This window comes from Silurus meridionalis, chromosome 4, assembly GCF_014805685.1.
Source record: "Silurus meridionalis isolate SWU-2019-XX chromosome 4, ASM1480568v1, whole genome shotgun sequence".
In the NCBI taxonomy this organism is placed as follows: Eukaryota; Metazoa; Chordata; class Actinopteri; order Siluriformes; family Siluridae; genus Silurus; species Silurus meridionalis.
In genome coordinates, this window is record NC_060887.1 from 27,470,326 (window position 1) to 27,489,241 (window position 18,916).

The window sequence follows — 18,916 nt, forward strand, 5'->3', positions numbered from 1 at the left end:
ACACGCTCCTTTGGATATTACACATACTGCTTCTCATCCAGTTCTGGACTAGTGGACCACGCTCCCACCATGCACCACTGGATTACTTCCCAGTAAAATAAACTTTGTTTGCTTTGACTTCGGCTTCCGCCTCTGTTTCTCGCATAACACTTACCCATGTGGAAGTGTGAGACGCGCACCACGCTCGCAACCTCCTCGGTATTTCTATTTACTTTCGTTTTCACAGCACAATCTCTGATTTACTTGGGAGACATTTTTCAAGATTTCTAGTGAAATAAAAATATAAAACTAAAAAAAGTTAAGTTTTTGCTGCACTAAACAAAGAGAGCGACCGAGTGATACGTCATTAACTAAGAGACTGATGCGACCCTCCGCCGAAAACGGGGAACCGGCAGCGTGGGTTTGCTCTTGCCTTCGAAATTTTCTTGTGAAACGGTAAAATTTTGCGAGCAAGTTTGCTTGTATCTCTGTTTGCTCGTACAATAGGTTGCTTGTACAATGGGGTTTTACTGTATAAGGACAGAATGACAGCAGTAAAGTGTGCATTAGCACAGACTGGTTTAAGGTGGAGGTTGGACTGCATCAAGGTTCGGCTCTGAGCCCTTTCTTGTTTGTAGTGGTGATGGACAGATTGATGGATGAGGTCAGACAGGAGTCTGTGATCTATGATGTTTGCGGATGATATTCTGATTTGTGCTGAGAGTAGGGAGCAGGTGGAGAAGAGCCTGGAGAGGTTGAGGTACGCACTGGAGAGAAGGGGAATGAAATTCAGTAAAAGTAAGACAGTGTACATGTGTGTGAATTAGAGGAAGGGCAGTGGAGTGGTTCAGTTGCAGGGAGAAGAGGTGGTAAAGGTGGATGAATTTAGGTACCTGGGGTCAACAGTGCAAAATAATGGAAAGTGTGTTAGAGAAGTGAAGAAAAGAGTGCAGGCAGGGTGGAGTGGGTAGAGAAGAGTGGCAGGGGTGATTTGTGATAGAAGGGTATTTGCGAGAGTGAAAGGGAAAGTTTATAGGACTGTGATGAAACCTGCGATGTTGTATGGTTTAGAGACAGTGGCATTGAGTAAAAGACGGGAGGTGATGCTGGAGGTAGCAGAGCTGAAGATGCTGAGATATTTATTAAGAGTGACGAGGATGGGCAGGATTAGAAATGAGCTTATTGGAGGGACAGCGCATGTAGGACGTTTTGGGGACAAAGTAAGAGAGGCCCGATTGGAATGGTTAGGACATGTGCAGAGGAGGGACATGGGTTATATCGGTAGGAGAATGCTAAAGATGGAGCCACCAAGAAGGAGAAAAAGAGGAAGGCCAAGGAGGAAGTTTATGGATGTGGTGAAGAAAAACATGCAGGTAGTTGGTTTTAAAGAAGCAGATGTAGAGGACAGAGTAGTATGGAGATGGATGACATGCTGTGGTGGCCCCTAATAGCCAAAAAAAGAAAAAGAAAAAGAAGAAGAAGGTGCTATTGCTCAAATTTGTAAATGAGTCTTTTCTGTACAGTTCAATTAGAGCATCTATTTCTCCGCAAAATGACAAGAGACTGTTTTCCAAGAGCGTTCAAGGTACAGTTCACTGCACCAGATGTGTTCTCGCACAGCCTTTTAATAAAAGGTGGCCACTGATGTTTGAATTTACACTGTTTGCAAATTGGACTTCATTGGAACCAAGGAATTGGACCAAGAGCTTCATATTTGATTACGTCAAACATCGTAATCAAAAATGTTATCCTTGTGACTTTATGTAGCATGCTTATTATTAGCAGATGGGCTGGTTTAAATATTTGAGAGAGCTTTGATCTTTAAACTGCTGATTTGTTATTTTCACACACATTGCAGTCTCTAGTGTGTACACAAAAGGGTTGTAAAGCAGGATTATTTTGGTCACTGTAGACTTCTTGTTAGTTAAGACTAATCTGGTGTTTCTCCTTTGAGCTCTTTCATGAACATTGTGTTTCAGCCTGCAGGCCTTCCACACAAGAAGGTATTTATTTGCTTGTTTGTTTTTCTCTTTTGTAGCTGGTTTCATAATCTAGTGGTCATGATATTTGCTTTACACGCAAATGTTACTGGGTACAGGCTCCAGTGGAAGCATGTGTCTACTTCATTTCATTGTGTCTGTACTCTTGAGTCATAGAGATCACACTGTTTCCCCATTTCAATGTTTACATGGATTGTGCTGCTGCCACATGATTAGCTGATTGGATAACTGCATAAATGAGCAGGTGTAAAGTTTTTTTTTTTCAATATTCATCAGTCTATTTCTATACATTATTCCGGCTTTAAATGTAAGTTTACTATAGTATAGAAGTCTGCTTTGTCTGTAACATTTCAATGTATTGCATGGAGAGACTAATGCGTAATTGCTGGGAACCTTTTGTGAAGGAATGCAAGTATTTAAAAAAAGTAAGAACAAATTGTGACCAATTGATCCTCAGTATAGGAGGCTTTATTTATTTATTTTTTAATTCCACATTAACAACCTGTAACAGGCTATTAACATTAAACATCATGTAAAAAACAATAAACATAATACACTGGCTATTAAAATTAATTCATTCATATTTAGTTACTGTTTTCCTGGTCATGGTTGTGATGGATCGAGAGGCTATCATTAGGTGCCAGGGTGGCACACATTTTTAACTGTACACTTGTCTATTGCAGTAATTCACCCACTGGCATGCCCTAATTGTTACAAATGAAGGATGACATGCATCCATGCCTGCAGAGGTTGATACTAAGCTTGTGTCCTAGAGTTGTGAATGTGTATACATATGGCTGTCCTGCTGGTATTTCATCCAAAGTGTTTTCTTAGCTTGCACTACATCCATGATCAGGATAAAGCAGTTAATGCAATACCAAATGAATTTTTCAATTGGTGTGGATAGTAAATTTAAAACGAAGGGAATACAGTACCATATGTTATTTTATTAAAGCATGAACACATTCATGGTTTCCATACTTTCGTTCATGGTGAACTGCAATATTCATTTTAGTGGATCATATTTATTTTATAAAGTTACAGAGTTACAGTGTCAGAAGACATCATTTTGTCAGCACTATGAAAATGCCACTTTCAGAAGATAAAATGCTATTACATGTGGTATAACGTGTCTAGATTATTTGAGTAAAATGGACATAAAGTATTCTTCTTTATATCCTACTGTGCTAATTCATATGAAAACAGAAAATTTGATGGTAACTTGATTTTTGCATTGTAAGTAGTTTGATTAAAGTCACTGTAGGGTATGAAGGTCCACACATCGGGTTTCACATTGCTCCTTACTGTCAAATCTGTTAAGGTTTCCATCACATCCTCCATACCAGAACTGAATGCATTGATTTTTGTTTTGATCATAAAACCATTTAAGTACATAATTTGTACAGGGCCCATCATTCTTTTTCAAGTAGCACACATCTGTGGCTAGAGAAAGACAGAGATAGAAATAAAGAGAGAGAGAGAGAGAGAGAGAGATACAAAAAAGGTTAGCAATAATGCACTAACAACAGGTTGTAACATTAATACTGCACTGTTTATGGATGCAGATGACTTACTGTTCAGGACACATGTTTTGTAGCATTCAATTTCCGTGCTAAATTGGTTGCTGTTGCCATCACAACCGCCATACCAGAAGAGTAAGCATGCACCAACCTCACTATCATAGTACCACCTTTTGACATACTCTTCACACATGGTGCCACTGTCCATATGCAGCAAACACTCGGCTAGACAGAAGAAATTACAGACACATGCATTGTGCATGCAGGACACAGCAATCTCACTATGCATTCTTACATTTGTATTATTCACAATGCATAAAACACATCTGTCATGCAATTTTGCATTTACTTTTGCTACATCAGTGTTAATCATGTGTTGTTATGATTAGTAAGGCTATGCTCATATGTTCTTAGACATATACAAACATTTCAAGTGCACTTGTGCTACCTGCTTTACGTACATGCTCAATTCCACAGTTTAACAGAAGCCACTTTACCATTTGACTTTCCAGGTCCCAAGAAGAGCCCATCCTCATCTTTATGCTCAGTCTCAATCTGTGGCCCTTTTTGTTCTAAAAAATCTGTGTCTTCAATCTCCTCCACAAATTCTTTTTCTTTAATCTCAGTGTAAGCAGATCCTGTGAGAGGAAACCTGAAGAAATTGCACTTCCTTTTCATACACATGCTTCTGTTAATAGCTATGATGTTTCAGATTATATTATAATGTGTAACATACTGTACATATAGCATAATCCATCTCTCTGTGCCAATTAATACAAACAAGGATAAAACAAGATTCTTGAAAGTCATTATAGAATATGAACAAAATAAAACAAGCACGTAGCATACACATAAATGTTATACAAAGCCTTCATTGTCTGTGTTGCCAGTATTGCTATGACAATTTTCATTTCACAAACATTGCTGGCATTTATTGTTTCATGCTGGAAATGTTAGTGCAGTCACTGAGTACTGAATGTCGGTTTAAGCATTTGACAGACTCAAATAAAACGTCTCTAGGTTACGTATGTAATGCTAGTTCCCTGAAGGAACGAGACGCTGTGCAACACTTTGGGAACGCATCCGTGTTGTTCACGCCTGAATCACATGTATAATCTGTCCAATGTAAGGTGTGGCATCCCCTTGTGGTGACGTCATGACGTGGAAGCTATAAAAAGAACATGGAATGAAGCAGTGTGGCAAGGGGAAGTAGCATCTCGTTTTCTCAGGGAACTAGGGTTCCATACGTAACCTAGAGTCGTTCCCTTTCAGGAACTCGTGCTCGACACAAGAGTCGAATACCGCCAGACTAACCAATCCCTGACTAGTGTGTAAGGACTGAAAAGCCAGAAGTGACACAGAGGTTAAGGTTATAGAACCTGACAAAGGTCAGCAGGGTGGACCAGCCCGCAGCATCGAAGAGATCTTGGAGGAACACTTCAGAGGACCAAGCCTTAGAGGCTGCCACACTCTGGGTCGAGTGCGCTCTAACCCCGAACGGAGTAAGGAGACCAGCGGACTCGTAGGAGGACGCTGTAGCATTGATAATCCATCTGATGAGAGTTTGCTTATTAGCTGGGAGACCTCTCCTCGGAGGGCTGAAGCAGATAAACAGTTGTTCCAACTTCCTCCAAGGACTCGTCCTATGGACGAAAGTGTCCTGTGCTCACACCAGAAAAAAGCCAGGTTAGCTTCACCTGGTCTGGGGCCTGAAACAGAGGAGGATATAATGCCTGGAGCCTACCAGGTGGTGTGACGACCTAGGGCACCTTGGGGACGTAACCCGCTCTAGGGTGCAGGAAGGCACTGGCCATGCCTGGGGTAAACTGGAGAAAAGAGGGGGCCACAGGGAGAGCTTGTAAATCACCTACACTCATCAGAGAGCAGATCTCGATGCCGTTCCACTAACTGCTCTGATCGAGCTAATATCAACCAATCGTCGATATAGTTGAGGATGTGGATGCCCTGAGGTGTCAGGGGAGCCAGAGCTGCATCCACACACTTCATGAAGGTGTGGGGTGATAGGGCAAGGTAAAATGGAGGAACCTGATATTGGTTAGCTTTGGCCCCCGAAAGCGGACCTCAGGAACTTCCTGTGAGAAGCGAAAATGGATACATGAAAGTATGCATCCTTTGGACCGACCATGACAAACCAGTCCTCGGATCTGATCTGAGACAAGACCTGCTTGAGTGTCAGAATTTTGAACCGGAGTCTTATTAGTAAGCAGTTCAGCTGACATAGATCTAGAATAGGACTCAACCCACCATGCTTTTTGGGAACTATGAAGTACCGGCTGTAGAACCCAGACTCTCTGTCTGATGGAGGGACCACCGTGATGGCCTTCTTCCTCAGGAGGGTGCTTACTACTTGTTCCATGATCAGAGCCTGCTGAGTTTCCACCAGGGTGGGACAAACCCTGTTGAAACGGGGCAGACGAGACTCAAACCATATAGCCTCACTCTACAGTGTGCAGGACCCATCATTACATATCTGGCAGAACTTCCCAGGCTGCCAGGTAGTCTCTTAGGGGTATTAGTCTTTCAAAACTGACCTCTGGTACATCTCAAGCCAGGGCAATGCCCTGGTGCAGCTTTAGTGGCCGCGAAAGAAGCGGCGAGTTCTCCTGGTCCACAATCATACTAGGAGGATAACCAAGGAGGGAGCTTGCTGGAGCTGCCCATGCCCTGAAACACTTTCCATGGCACGGTTAACGGACCAGGTCCCTGAGGGGGCCGGGCGGGCACCGAGAAAAACAATGCTACACACCCTTCGGCCACCCCAGAATGTCCAGTCAGGACTTTTTGGTTAAAGCCTTCTTATTGAAGATGACACTCCTCAGATCTGTCACCTCCTGGGGCTTCAAACTCGAGCGCCGTGCCAGGTCCGCCAGTATGGCACCTGGCCTCCCACAATGTCTCCTGCATCCAGCTCTCACAACAGGCCAGCTTGGTACACACTTGGTCTAGCGGCCTGACCTGCCGATGCATAAACCTTACCCACCAGCGCTGACGTAGTACACAGGAGCTTGGTGGGTAGTGTCGGGGCCTTAAGGGAGGAGGCAATGCCCGGGGAGAGATAGATCGCAAGTGTCTCTTCAACCCGAGGCATGGCTCCATAACCCTGTTCCCTGAGCACAATGAAGTTCGAATAGAATTAAAGTTAAAGCTAAAATTTCAGATAGATGATTGCATTGTTACAGTACCTGGTAATGGGTGGTCTATTGACAGCCTCAAAGACATCAAGGACAGGACCTTTACCTTGTCCTTGCTGTTGCTGAAGACGCTCACATTGTTGTTTGAACAATGGAGAAGGGTAGGTGTTCATTTGCCCTGCATTTATAAATAAATAATAAACCAAACTCAAATATATATTCATGTATAAATAACCGAGAGCACCCTCATGTATTAAAACTTTTATATTTTTGTAAAAAAATATAATAAAAACTCACGACTCAGAATGTGTAGGAAAGTCCTTATAAAGCGGCGAGCGTACTCCTGCTCTCCTTGCTTTACATGGCCCAAGTGAACTATGTGCTGCTCTGTGGGAAAGCTGGCAAGTTCCTCTACCTGAGTGCTGTTGAAATGATCACCAACTGCAAGAGTACAAACCACCACACCCTGGCACTTTGCCATTCTGGAGATAAAGTCCAATTTTTCTCTATCAGAATATTCTGTCTCTCCTCCCACTATAAGCAGCACCATCTTGTATTTTCGAGGCTTGGAAACAGTGAAAAGATTCTCCATGATTACAAATTCCATGGCTTGACCCAGCCTGGAGTAGCCACCAGTCTGCTGTAGATTTTCAAATATGCTTTGCTTCATCAGGTTGCGGTCTTGGAACTGTTGGAAAGTGAAGATCTGCTTGACTGGAGCCTGGACCTCACTATATGATGAGCTTTGCTGGTAAAGTGCCACTCGTGCCTGTCTGTCAAGTTTACTGGGCTGAGCACTCACTACAAGCTGGTCCAACAATGTGCCTAGCACTTGCTTTACTCCATCATACTGATCAGCCTGGATGTTCCGGGAACCATCTACCAACAAAGCCAGATCCATGTTTACCTCCTTTGAAGTGGAAGCCTCGCTGGTGCGTGGACAACCTCCAGCTGGATTGCAAGGATCTGAAAAGACAGCAGATAAAATAAATCAATGTAACTAAATCAGTCTGTGAAGTCTTTGTTAATGACTATCATTTATTTTTTAATTAGATCACAAGAAAATATATTTTTTGGATTAACCTTTTAGATAAATATATTTTTTAAATATTACCAAAGCAGATGACACATCGCTGGATCCTTTCGAGTGGTGCACTCTGGGTATCTGATGTGCCCAGCACAGACAAAATAAAGCTTTCTGTCTCATCAGCCTTCATTTTAACACAAAACAGAAGCAAAGTTAATAATGCATCACAGCAATCGACCTTAAGGCTTTAACCGTTTCACTTTTACCATTTTATATTACCCCAAAAGCACGCCGAACATTTGGAGTGTCCCTAAATCCAATGACACCAAGGTTTATATCCAGAGCTTTGTATTGTAGAACAGCTGTGATTATGGATGTCAGATCATTGGACTGTCCACCAGAGAGGAAGATCGCCACCTTTCTGATCAGAACACCCTGGCGAATACGTTTAAAAACATTTCTACCCACAAAGCTCATGGCTAAACCTATGTCGCGATTGTTTGATGTACGTTCCAGGGGGATGTTTTTCACAGCTTCCACCAAATCCTTCTTGCGGCGATGGTCAGAAAAGCGGATGAGGTACTTGGTGTTAGAACTGTAAGAGACCACAGACACTCGTGTCCCTGTGGGACAGTTGCTTTCAGCAATATCAATGCTGTCCAGCAGAGAAAGAACAGTTGAGCGCATTCTTTCAAATAATGAAGAAGTAACGTCATTAGACATGTCCAGACCAATCACCAGTTCAGTTGGGTAGACAGGGCAAGCTGCTTTATCTAGAGGTGCAGACATGCCAAGGAACAGAGAGGTGCTCATGTTTATTAGTGCACTTTTAAAACAGAATTCTTATTTTCCTCACAAAATGTTATGAATTTTTGTATTGCATAGAAAAGGAAGTAAAGCACCTACCTTTACAGCAGGCTGTATTATTAAAACATTGGAAATTTGAATTAAAAAGAGTACAAGAGTACAAATATTTAATTAAATACAGTTTAATAGCATTAAAATACAAAATATACTTTACCACAATTGTCTCGTACGCGGCTGATCAGTTGACATGTCTAAAAGAATACAATGTAGTTATAGATAGCAAAACAAAGTGAAAAAAAAGACTTACAGACAGAAAAAGACTTACAGACATTTCCCTTGTTCCTGGTGGTCCTTTAGGGCCCTATTAGTGAAAAAATATAAGAAACACTGATTACATTCTTATTTCAAATGTAAAGTAAATTTCCAAATTTCACAAATTCTGTTATTCAAGTTTGAAAACCCTGTGTCCAGGCCGTCCACCATCACCAGGATCACCATCTCCTCCTGGCCTGCCTGCATTTCCCTGTAATACATCATGCCAACTTTGAGCAAAGTAAGCATTTTTTTTATAATGGATAATTAATGACAACTTCTCATACCCCTCTTCCACTTTGGCCTTTAATCCCATTATCTCCCTTGCGCCCAATGTCTCCAATTTCACCCTGAGCACAAAGAACAATGTCGAAATTATCTGGTCATTTATGTAAACATGTACAGTTTTCTCTATTAACTTTAGTGTACTTCAGTCATAATGGTAGATATAGTAAAAATGCAGTTTATACATAAATTATCCTTAATCGTTAAATTGCCAATGCACACAGAGATATCCTTGTTATCATTGGTAATGTTATGTCAACCAATGAAGATTCCAATTGTTCTGGTCTTGGTTTCTCCAATCTATAACTGCTTACAACTCTTTCAATAAAGACAATAAATAAAAGTGGTGCATGAGTGCTAGTGGCACTACTAATGATTGTAAAACCAGAGACCTTAACAAAGCATTTATCAAAGCACTGAATTTTTATTATTATTTTTTTTGTCTGTCTGTGTGTGTAAATTACACAATGATGCAGCTAACAGCCAAATACTATAGAACTGTTTACCTCTGTATATGCACATGGTTAGCAATGTCTTTCTGTATATTAAAATAGCATCCATGTGCTGTCATGGCTAATTATATTTAAAATTAGGATAAAGTATAAGAAGATTTAAATCTTATATTGCATTAAAGCAATTCCACTAAAAGGTAAATGGTGGCATTAGGTAAAAACAATTAAAAACAAATAATTACCTGTCATTTATATAGAAACAAAATAAATAGCTTTAACCTTATCTAGTTATTGATTTTTCAAAAATATAGCTATACTATTACACTATAGTTGCCTCTTTTGTATATTACTGGACATTCAATGAAGAATGAGAATAAAGATTGAAAGAATACGTTTTATTTTGTGTGAATCATTGTATTCCTTTTTAAATGAAAATGAGTATAATTAAAGGTAAAACATTAAAAAACCTAGGATTAGTAAGGCATGCAAAGTTGTATAATGTGGTTATTTACTAAGTCTGTAGTGCTTATGTGTCATCTTACTAATTATGGCTTTAGGAAATATGGATGTATATCATTGCACATTTTTTATATTCCCTTTCATACAATTTTTTTTAAACCCCTAACAAGCAGTCTGAACTCTAAAAAGCTATTTTTAAAGAACATTTACCTGAAGTCCAGGATGTCCTGGAAAACCAAGATCCCCCTGTGAGCAGACAAACATCCAGAAAGTATTGTGTTTAAAACATAAGCCAATCTTTATCATAAAGAAACCATCCCTTACTGATAAACAGTACTACAGTATAACCTTCTGTCCTTTTGGTCCTGAAAACCCATATCCATCTGGACCATCATTTCCCTGTTGAGGAGATACAAAAAGAAAAAGAAAAAGAAAAAGAAAAGAGAAGAGCGAGAGAGAGAGAGAGAGAGAGAGAGAGAGAGAGAGAGAGAGAGAGAGAGAGAGAGAGAGATGGAAATCAGTAAACTATTTTATTGTGTAAAATATATTGTTATATATGTTTTGAGCCAAAATATCAACCTTTGCTAAATGATCATTGTGCTTAACACATACCGAAGGGCCCCTGGGGCCTGGTGGTCCAGTTTCTCCTTTATTACCAGGTTCTCCTGACTGACCCTGCACAAAAACACAGACTTGAACATGGATAGACAAAAAACAGTATACAAACTATAAATGTGATGTTAAATTACATATATAAATTGATGTAAAATAAAATACCTTTGGTCCCCTAGGTCCTATACTTCCTTTAGATCCTAGGGATCCCTGTTTGCCAGGTGGTCCCTGGTGGCAAGCAATTACTATTATTATACTTAAAAAAGCTTTAAAAAATAATTATTTTTTGAATAGTCATGAACTGGTAACATACCTGAGGTCCTGGAAAACCAGTTATTCCTTTCTGTCCTGGAGTACCAGCAGGACCTACTGGCCCCTGGAAAAAAAAAAAAAAGCAGAAACATAAATCCATTACAGAAATAAATTGAAAATCATTAAAACATCTGCCTAATAAACCCACAGGTTGTGACAGCATGTATTCTGATACGTTTATTGACACAGTTCTAGTTTTTCCTTTTCATTTCCCTGAGCAGTCTTTGGTGTGTTTTTGTAAAACCTCCAGACTATTAGCTAGTGATATATCAGTCACTGAGCATTTTTCAGCAGAAGGAACCACTGTGTTCAACTACATAAATGTAATATCTATCCATAATAAACATGAGCTGAGTTAAATTAAATTAAATTAAATTAAATTAAATTGGCATTGAAGAATACTGCCTATAAAGGAATCTTTTCAGAAATTAAATGTTTTCTGAACTAACATAATCAACCTTATAAAGCTTGATCTAGCAACTGTTCCAAACTATCAGCTGTGAGTCCCAAAAGCTATGGCAAAGACTAACAGGTTAAACTGAAGCACAATAAAAAATATTGTGGTCTGGCTTCACATTTATCAACGAAAACATGTTAGCCTTCGCTTTATTCAGGTGGCTTGTGGGAGTGAATTTGCAGCTGACAAAATTAAAGAGGAAACGGGAGGAAAAAGCAAAACAAAACAAGCAAAAAAAAAACATTGGCAGTTATACCTTTGTAGTTTCAAACTAACAAATACATCTGAATTCAATACATAAGAAACCTACAGTAGTCTGCAAAATAAACAGAAAGAAAATGCACCTGTGGCCCTGGAAATCCACGAGCTCCGTTTAATCCATCTTCTCCTGCAGGTCCTTTATTACCCTAAAGAATGGACAAAAACAGTTCAATAAATGCGAATACTTTATTTGAAAAAATCTTATGTTTATAAAAAAATTATCCATAATCTATTGTTGGGACTCATTTTTTTATTAGTGTTAGGAAACACATACTGTTTGACCTGCAGCACCTCTTCTTCCTTGCTGACCCTGTGAATAAGAGAAAGATAAATGAAGCTTATTCATTTAAAACTCATTACATAATGTTTATTGTAAAGCCTGTGGAGACATACAGGACTGCCAGTATCTCCAGGCCTGCCTAAACTTCCATCCGGGCCTGGCTCACCCTATGATTAAAGTAGAGAGTAAGAGAGAATTATTATGCAATGATCAGCACTATGATGAGCACCACTGAAAAAATCTAAATCTGACCTAAATGCATTATTATCATTTATCCCTGACACAATGCACAACCATGTACATTCTATATAACTTGAATGGCTCAAAAAAGCCAGGTGTCAATAATATGCTTTTTAAATGAAGTACTGAAACTCACAATATAATGTTTTAAATAAACACAGACATACCGGTAGGCCTGGGTATCCAATCTCACCCTTAGGACCACGGACATTGTTGTCTAAACCTGGATCACCCTTTATAGAAGAGCAGAAAATGATTATCAAATTATTTATATATCTGATTGTTATTAACTCAAATTGTCAAATATTTATATGTCTACTTTATATTGACCTTATATTTTCCTGAACTGAAATATCTTTCGCACATATCTCATCCAGAATTAAAGGTTATAACATTTCAGAAATGTGGTTGCACATTTTATTTTTTTTTTGTGTGCTTTTTTTTCCACTTCTATATTTATGACATATATTTACACCTTTTGTAAATGTGCTATTTCTATAAAAACAAAATTTGGCATAAAGATAAAAAAAAAGAAAGACAATTAAATTCAAAATATAAAAAATATTTTAGGCTGAAAACCAGACGTATTTATCACACGTACATATACAAACCTCCTTGAAATGAAAATTGATTAGGGTTTCAGCATTCAATGTTAAAAACTCAAATATCTATATTTAAATGACTATATTATTTTATATAATAATATATATATATATATATGAAGTCGTGTTTTACTTGCTATGCTTTTTGAATGCAGTGCTCCAGCTCAAACTGTATAAAGGTTGGCTGGTCTGAAACTACATTTATACACAGTATTTTTAGACATCATTCACGTCTTTACATCTCACCAAAGGGGCCACTCCCCGTGAATTCTATTTCTTTAGAGCCGAGTTGCCCAAAAACCTGTTTCTATGAAGGGCCCAAAATAAAATTTGACTGAGGGCCATGGGCCACAAAAAAAGGAGTGAAAGGTATTGAAAAATATCATGATCATAGAGATCCAGAAATATTAAATAACTCTTTACACTCTACATAAGCCCATTAATAAATAACATTTGCAAATGGGACTGAAATAATATATATATATATATATATATATATATATATATATATATATATATATATATATATATATATATAGATGTATAAGAAAATGTTTATATTGCATCTTCTACACGTTAAACAGACTACACTAGTATGATATGCTTATAAATGTATGTCCAGTGTGATTTTGTATCAGTGAAACTTCCCCTCATTGTTACATAGAAAATAATAGTATATTATTATTATTATTATTATTATTAAATATTATTATTAACAACAAGAAAAATAATAATGTTGTCTCACCGGGTCACCTCTCAGTCCTTTTTGTCCTGAAACACCTGGAATTCCTTGTACACCCTTCTTGCCCTTTAGCATAATATATCTTTTGTAATATATAAACTTTTGACTTACACACATTAGATAAACTATTATTTACATAAATGTAATATTTTGAAGACAATACAGTATTAGATAAAAAGTAAAAAGAAAATTCTAAAATCTAAAAATACTGAACAAATGAATTACTGGGCTGCCTGAATCTCCTGGCTCTCCTTTGTATCCTGGCAATCCAGTTACACCCTACAGTAAGAAGAAACAGAATTCTTGGAGCCAACAAATAGTCGTATGTACACAAGCAAAATAATATTTTACACAGTATTAAGATGTTGAATAAATAATGTCAAGCTGCATTACATGTTCTCCATTTACTCCATTCAAGCCATGTTCTCCATCGTCACCCTGTTAAATATAAAATAAAATATGTTGTAATATTATGCTTCCTTGGTATGCAAGCACAACCAACTGGAATACAAATGAAATACAAACTAAATATGTGCATTTCTTTGCATATGTTCAGCTTTACTTTGTAAGAAATCAGTGTTTTCTTGAAAAAATGTCCTTGAAAAAAAGGACTTTTATTCCAGTCAACACTTTTTTTTTAAATAGTGATGTGCAGAGATGGAAAGTAATGAAGTAAACATACTCCATTAGTGTACTTAAATATATTTTTCTGGTATCAGTACTTTACTTTTCTATATTTTTTGGCCCTCTTTTTACATCGTTTTCAGCCTATCAACCTGTTTCGTGTCATTGCGCGTCTTTTTCAATCTACCACTGGTGTATCATTTCCTGGCACCACAGACGTAGGCTAGTCTACGAAGATAACACTGATTACGGCAGAAGGTGACGTGGATGAGACAGAGGGAGTCAGCGACGTAAACATGACTGAGACCAGAGACATTCCTGATCACTATCTTTTCTCTGCTTGTGTTCCATATGGTGGATGTTCAGCCTGAATACATTCATAAGGTAACAAAATGTTTAAATTCTTTTGCATTAATATACACTATTCTTATGACGTGAGGTCCAAAAAGTATTAAAAAAAAGTAAAAAGTAAAAAGTCAGTATTTTAAAACATGAGCATTTGTACTTCTACTTGAGTAAAGAAAGTATGTACTTTTGCCATCTCTGGTGATGTGATGTTTTGTGTTTTAGTCTCATGATAGTAGTTTTGCTGTCAACATTGGAGATTTCTAGCCAAATACAGTGTCAGTACATTTTTTTTCCAGTACATTTTTTTACATTTTCAAAACACAGAAATCTACATTATATTTATATTTTACATGATCACTGTTACCATTTGTTTTAGTTCTGACATGAGAAATTTGAATGGTTTGTTATGTAAACATAAACATGTTTGATGATTGCATATGTTACATTATTGGCAACAGTCATATGTGGCCTGTTTCAATACTTACATTTTCACCCCTGTAGCCTCTGCCACCCTGTGAAGATTTAAAATAAACTTGTTAAATACAAAGCAAATATGAGCTTATTACTTTTATAATATGTAGAATAAAGTGTAAGAACCAGTGGCACCTTTAAACCTCTTCTCCCATGACAGCCTGGATGTCCTTGGCTTCCATTCGGACCTGGTGGACCCCTCTCTCCCTGCAACCGCACAATGATTTCAGTAAGAAAAATTAGGAATACAATGCCTGCTTGGGATACATGTTATGACATAGATCAATAATAGAGTTATACAATTCCTCCTTCATCTCCAGGAAAGCCAGGATGTCCAGTCCATCCTGAAGAACCCTGTTGAGAATGAACAGACATGCGATTTAATAAAAGTCCTAGTGCTGTTACACAGTGTGTATCATGTACATGATAATATTTGATATGATGATACCTTTGTCCCTGGCACTCCTTGAGGCCCTCTCACCCCTTCATGACCAGTACATTTACACATCACATTACAACACTCTCGTGAGGCCACAGCATCCTAGAAAAAAATTAAAATGGCACATACACACTCATTTACAGGAAATAATGTTTTAAACTATGTTTTATATATTTTGTTAAATTCAACATCTTATACACTGATTTCTCGATCCTCATAATCAAAACAATGGACTCTACACACCAAAAGCTGGTTTCATGACTGGGTTACATTAGTTTATAGTATAATTCTTATTATAGAACAGATATATTTTTCACATGTGATGTAGTTAAATTTGAAAATGCTTTTATTTGATTGTATTCTTTTTTTGGGGGGATAAAGTTAATCTCTCAAATTTAAGTTGATACTTTTATGCTTTTGCCTTTTGAGTTGATATTGCTATGTTTGTAGGCAAATATTGATCCTGATTAGTACAATTGTTCCTTAATTATTGGATAGATATAATTCACTCACAATCTGCTTCTGCAGAGCACTGGCCACATTTGGCATGCTAATCATAAGAGGATCATTGTAGACAAATCCTCGTCCAAACTCCAGCGTCTGTAGGTCTGTAGTGCTTCTAACTCCTTCTAGTGCTACTGTCATTAGTGCATGGACTCCTATAATACAAGAATGATAAGTAAAAGAACACACTGACACAGAGACTGTGACATGGATACACACATGGATAGACATGGACAATTTTGCTGGTACATTTCTATTACAAATTAAGAAATCAAAGGTTTCTCAGAAATAACTTGAAACAGGCATAATTATTGGTATTTTTATTGGGATCTATCTATCTATCTATCTATCTATCTATCTATCTATCTATCTATCTATCTATCTATCTATCTATCTATCTATCTATTAGAATATTAATCAAATATTAAGTGTTTATTACTTTTAATTTTAATGATTTTGGCTCACAATTAACAAAAAAAACAAACTAAAATAATTTTTATACTTTATAAGACCAATCTAAAAAATTGTTAATTGTTGCCGTTCTGAAAAGTATGTTCATTTACTGTATATGAACTCAATACTTGGTAGGGGTTTCCTTTGCATTAATTACTAAAAAAAAATGCATGGCATGGAGGTGATCAGTCTGTGGCACTGCTGAGGTGGAATGGAAGCCCAGGTGTCTTTGACAGTGGCCTTGAGCTAATTCGCTTTTTTTTGTCTCTTGTTTCTCATTTTCCTCTTGACAATAGAGTTAACCACAAGGTCTGGTGAGTTTGCTAGCCAGTCAAGCACACCAACACCAGGATCATTTAACCAACTTTTGGTGCTTTTGGCAGTGTGGACATGTGCCAAATCCTGCTGGAAAATGAAATCAGCATCTCCATAAAGCTGGTCAGCAGAGGGAAGCATCAAGTGTTCTAAAAAATTTGTGGTAGATGGCTGTGCTGACCTTGGACTTGATAAAACACAGTGGACCAACACCAGCAGATAACATGACTTCCCAAACCACCACTGACTGTGCAAACTTTTCATTGGACCTCAAGCAACTTGGATTCTGTGCCTCTACTCTCATCCTCCAGAGTTTGATTTTCAAATGAAATGCAAAACATTCTTTGCTGAAAAGACGTCTTTTTCCAACTGAGCAACAGTCCAGTCCTTTTTGTCCTTTGACACAAGGATTGCATCATTTGTAGCTCATGGATACGTCTGTGTGTGGTGACTTTTGAAACACTGACTTCAGCCGTAGTCTACTCTTTGTGAAACTTCCACAAATTCTTGAATGGGTTCGTTTCACCTTTTTCTGCTACATTTTTTCTTTCCATTCAACTTTCCATTAATGTGCTTAAATACAGCACTCTGTGAACAGCAGCTTCTTTAGCAATTAACTTTTGTGTCTTACCCTTCATGTGCAGGGTGTCAAGTCAGCAGTCTTCCACCATGATTGTGTAGCCTGAACCAGGCTGAGACACTATTTAAAGGCTCAGGAAACCTTTTCAGGTTTTTGGATTAAACTAGTTGATTAGTGTTGATTAGTGTGACACCACAAGTCTCCAATATTGAACTTTTTCACAATATTCCAATTTTTTGAGATACTGAATTTTGGGTTTTTATTAGCTATACGCCATAATCATAAAAAATTAGAAGAAATAATCACTTGAAATATATCAGTCTGTGTGTGATGAATCTATATATTATACGGGTTTCACCTTTTGTATTGAATTACTAAAATAAATCAACTTTTTAATGATATTCTAATTTATTGAGATGTACCTGTATATACATACACACAACACATACAAAATCTTAATTATTTGCCCTTACCACTGTTTCTGAGATTCATTGAGGCATCCCTGAGGTCATCAACAGATTCATCCAGGCCATCGGTAAAAATAATTACTACCTGAACATGTCAACCAGGCAGTTTAAGAATTTGGTCTTGAAACAGGTTAATAATAATTAATGCATAATACAGTTTACAAGCACTAATAATGATAATATTGCTTACTTTTACACCAGCTCTTGATGCTGCAAACTTATTCTGAAAAGAGCTCAGAAGCTGGGTATTAAAAGCCAAATCCTGAGACGTATATCCCAGCACTTTCTTTACTGTGTCTATATTGTAGTGCTCAAAGTTAACATCATGAACTATGTTGCCATCACTGGCAACCAAACGAAATCCAATATTGGTTTGCAGAGAAGGCTGCTGGGGTAGACAGCACAAGTTGTGCAGAGTGGAGATGTATTTTACAATGTCAAGCAGATATTTCCTCAGACTATTTTGGGTACCAAAGAGTGACTGTGAGCTACTGCGGGAGATATCAAACCCAATACCAATATCTACAGTGCAACCTATAAAAAGAAGTAAATACAGTGTTAAGTGAAGACACAGATGTGTTTTGATGTAAAAAGCATATGTCCAATAATTTACAATTCTAAGTCTGTACTCACCTCTTTTTCCTTTTGGTGCTGAGCGCAGATGCTGCTGACCACTTGCTGTGTTGTTCTATTTAATTTAAGGTGGTCAAAATTGTTGACAAAAAACAACCTTTCTGATGACCCAGCAATGTAGTTTAGCTGTGGCCGTGAGATGTCACCTATTCCTATTACAAACATCTCAATGCCCTTGGCCCTTAATTTATCAGCGGAAATATTGACAGGATCTTTTGATTCTCCATCAGTGATTAACAGGAGGTTCTGTGAAATTCCCTCTTGAATGCGGCTTCCTTTGCTGGCGTGAAAAAACTCTTGCACTTGATCCAAAGCATTTCCAATTCTTGTTCCATCCTTCATTTGTATAATACCCTCAATGGCTTTCTTCACATCTACTACATTATCAAATTTATTCAAGTAAAATTCCTTGCCATAATCTGTACTAAATTGGGCAACACCAACTCTAAAGAGGTCGGGTTTGATGCGCAGATTGTCAATGAGGCTAAGCATAAAATATATCATGATCTTCCAAGAATTCTCTTTAATACTCTCAGACCCGTCAATCAAAATGATCAGATCAGCTGACTCTTTCTCACACTCT

At 37.8% G+C, this 18,916-nt stretch overlaps 1 protein-coding gene across 1 annotated transcript in view; it reads right to left on the reverse strand.

Annotated features, from left to right (window-relative positions):
• Positions 1–2,431: 2,431 nt before the first annotated feature.
• Positions 2,432–18,916, reverse strand: part of LOC124383962 (collagen alpha-6(VI) chain-like) — a 33,139-nt gene continuing 16,654 nt past the window's right edge. The window contains 32 exon segments of the mRNA XM_046846361.1: positions 2,432–3,422; positions 3,554–3,724; positions 3,997–4,151; positions 6,703–6,829; positions 6,949–7,617; positions 7,766–7,862; positions 7,958–8,451; positions 8,585–8,596; positions 8,700–8,736; positions 8,811–8,846; positions 8,946–9,008; positions 9,085–9,147; positions 10,204–10,239; positions 10,342–10,392; positions 10,606–10,668; positions 10,771–10,833; positions 10,919–10,981; positions 11,719–11,781; positions 11,910–11,945; positions 12,029–12,082; positions 12,323–12,388; positions 13,503–13,565; positions 13,725–13,778; positions 13,893–13,937; positions 14,957–14,983; positions 15,078–15,149; positions 15,243–15,296; positions 15,391–15,483; positions 15,895–16,040; positions 17,707–17,785; positions 17,891–18,234; positions 18,333–18,914. Coding sequence (XP_046702317.1) covers positions 3,235–3,422; positions 3,554–3,724; positions 3,997–4,151; positions 6,703–6,829; positions 6,949–7,617; positions 7,766–7,862; positions 7,958–8,451; positions 8,585–8,596; positions 8,700–8,736; positions 8,811–8,846; positions 8,946–9,008; positions 9,085–9,147; positions 10,204–10,239; positions 10,342–10,392; positions 10,606–10,668; positions 10,771–10,833; positions 10,919–10,981; positions 11,719–11,781; positions 11,910–11,945; positions 12,029–12,082; positions 12,323–12,388; positions 13,503–13,565; positions 13,725–13,778; positions 13,893–13,937; positions 14,957–14,983; positions 15,078–15,149; positions 15,243–15,296; positions 15,391–15,483; positions 15,895–16,040; positions 17,707–17,785; positions 17,891–18,234; positions 18,333–18,914 — 4,166 coding nt within the window. The 3' untranslated portion in view covers positions 2,432–3,234.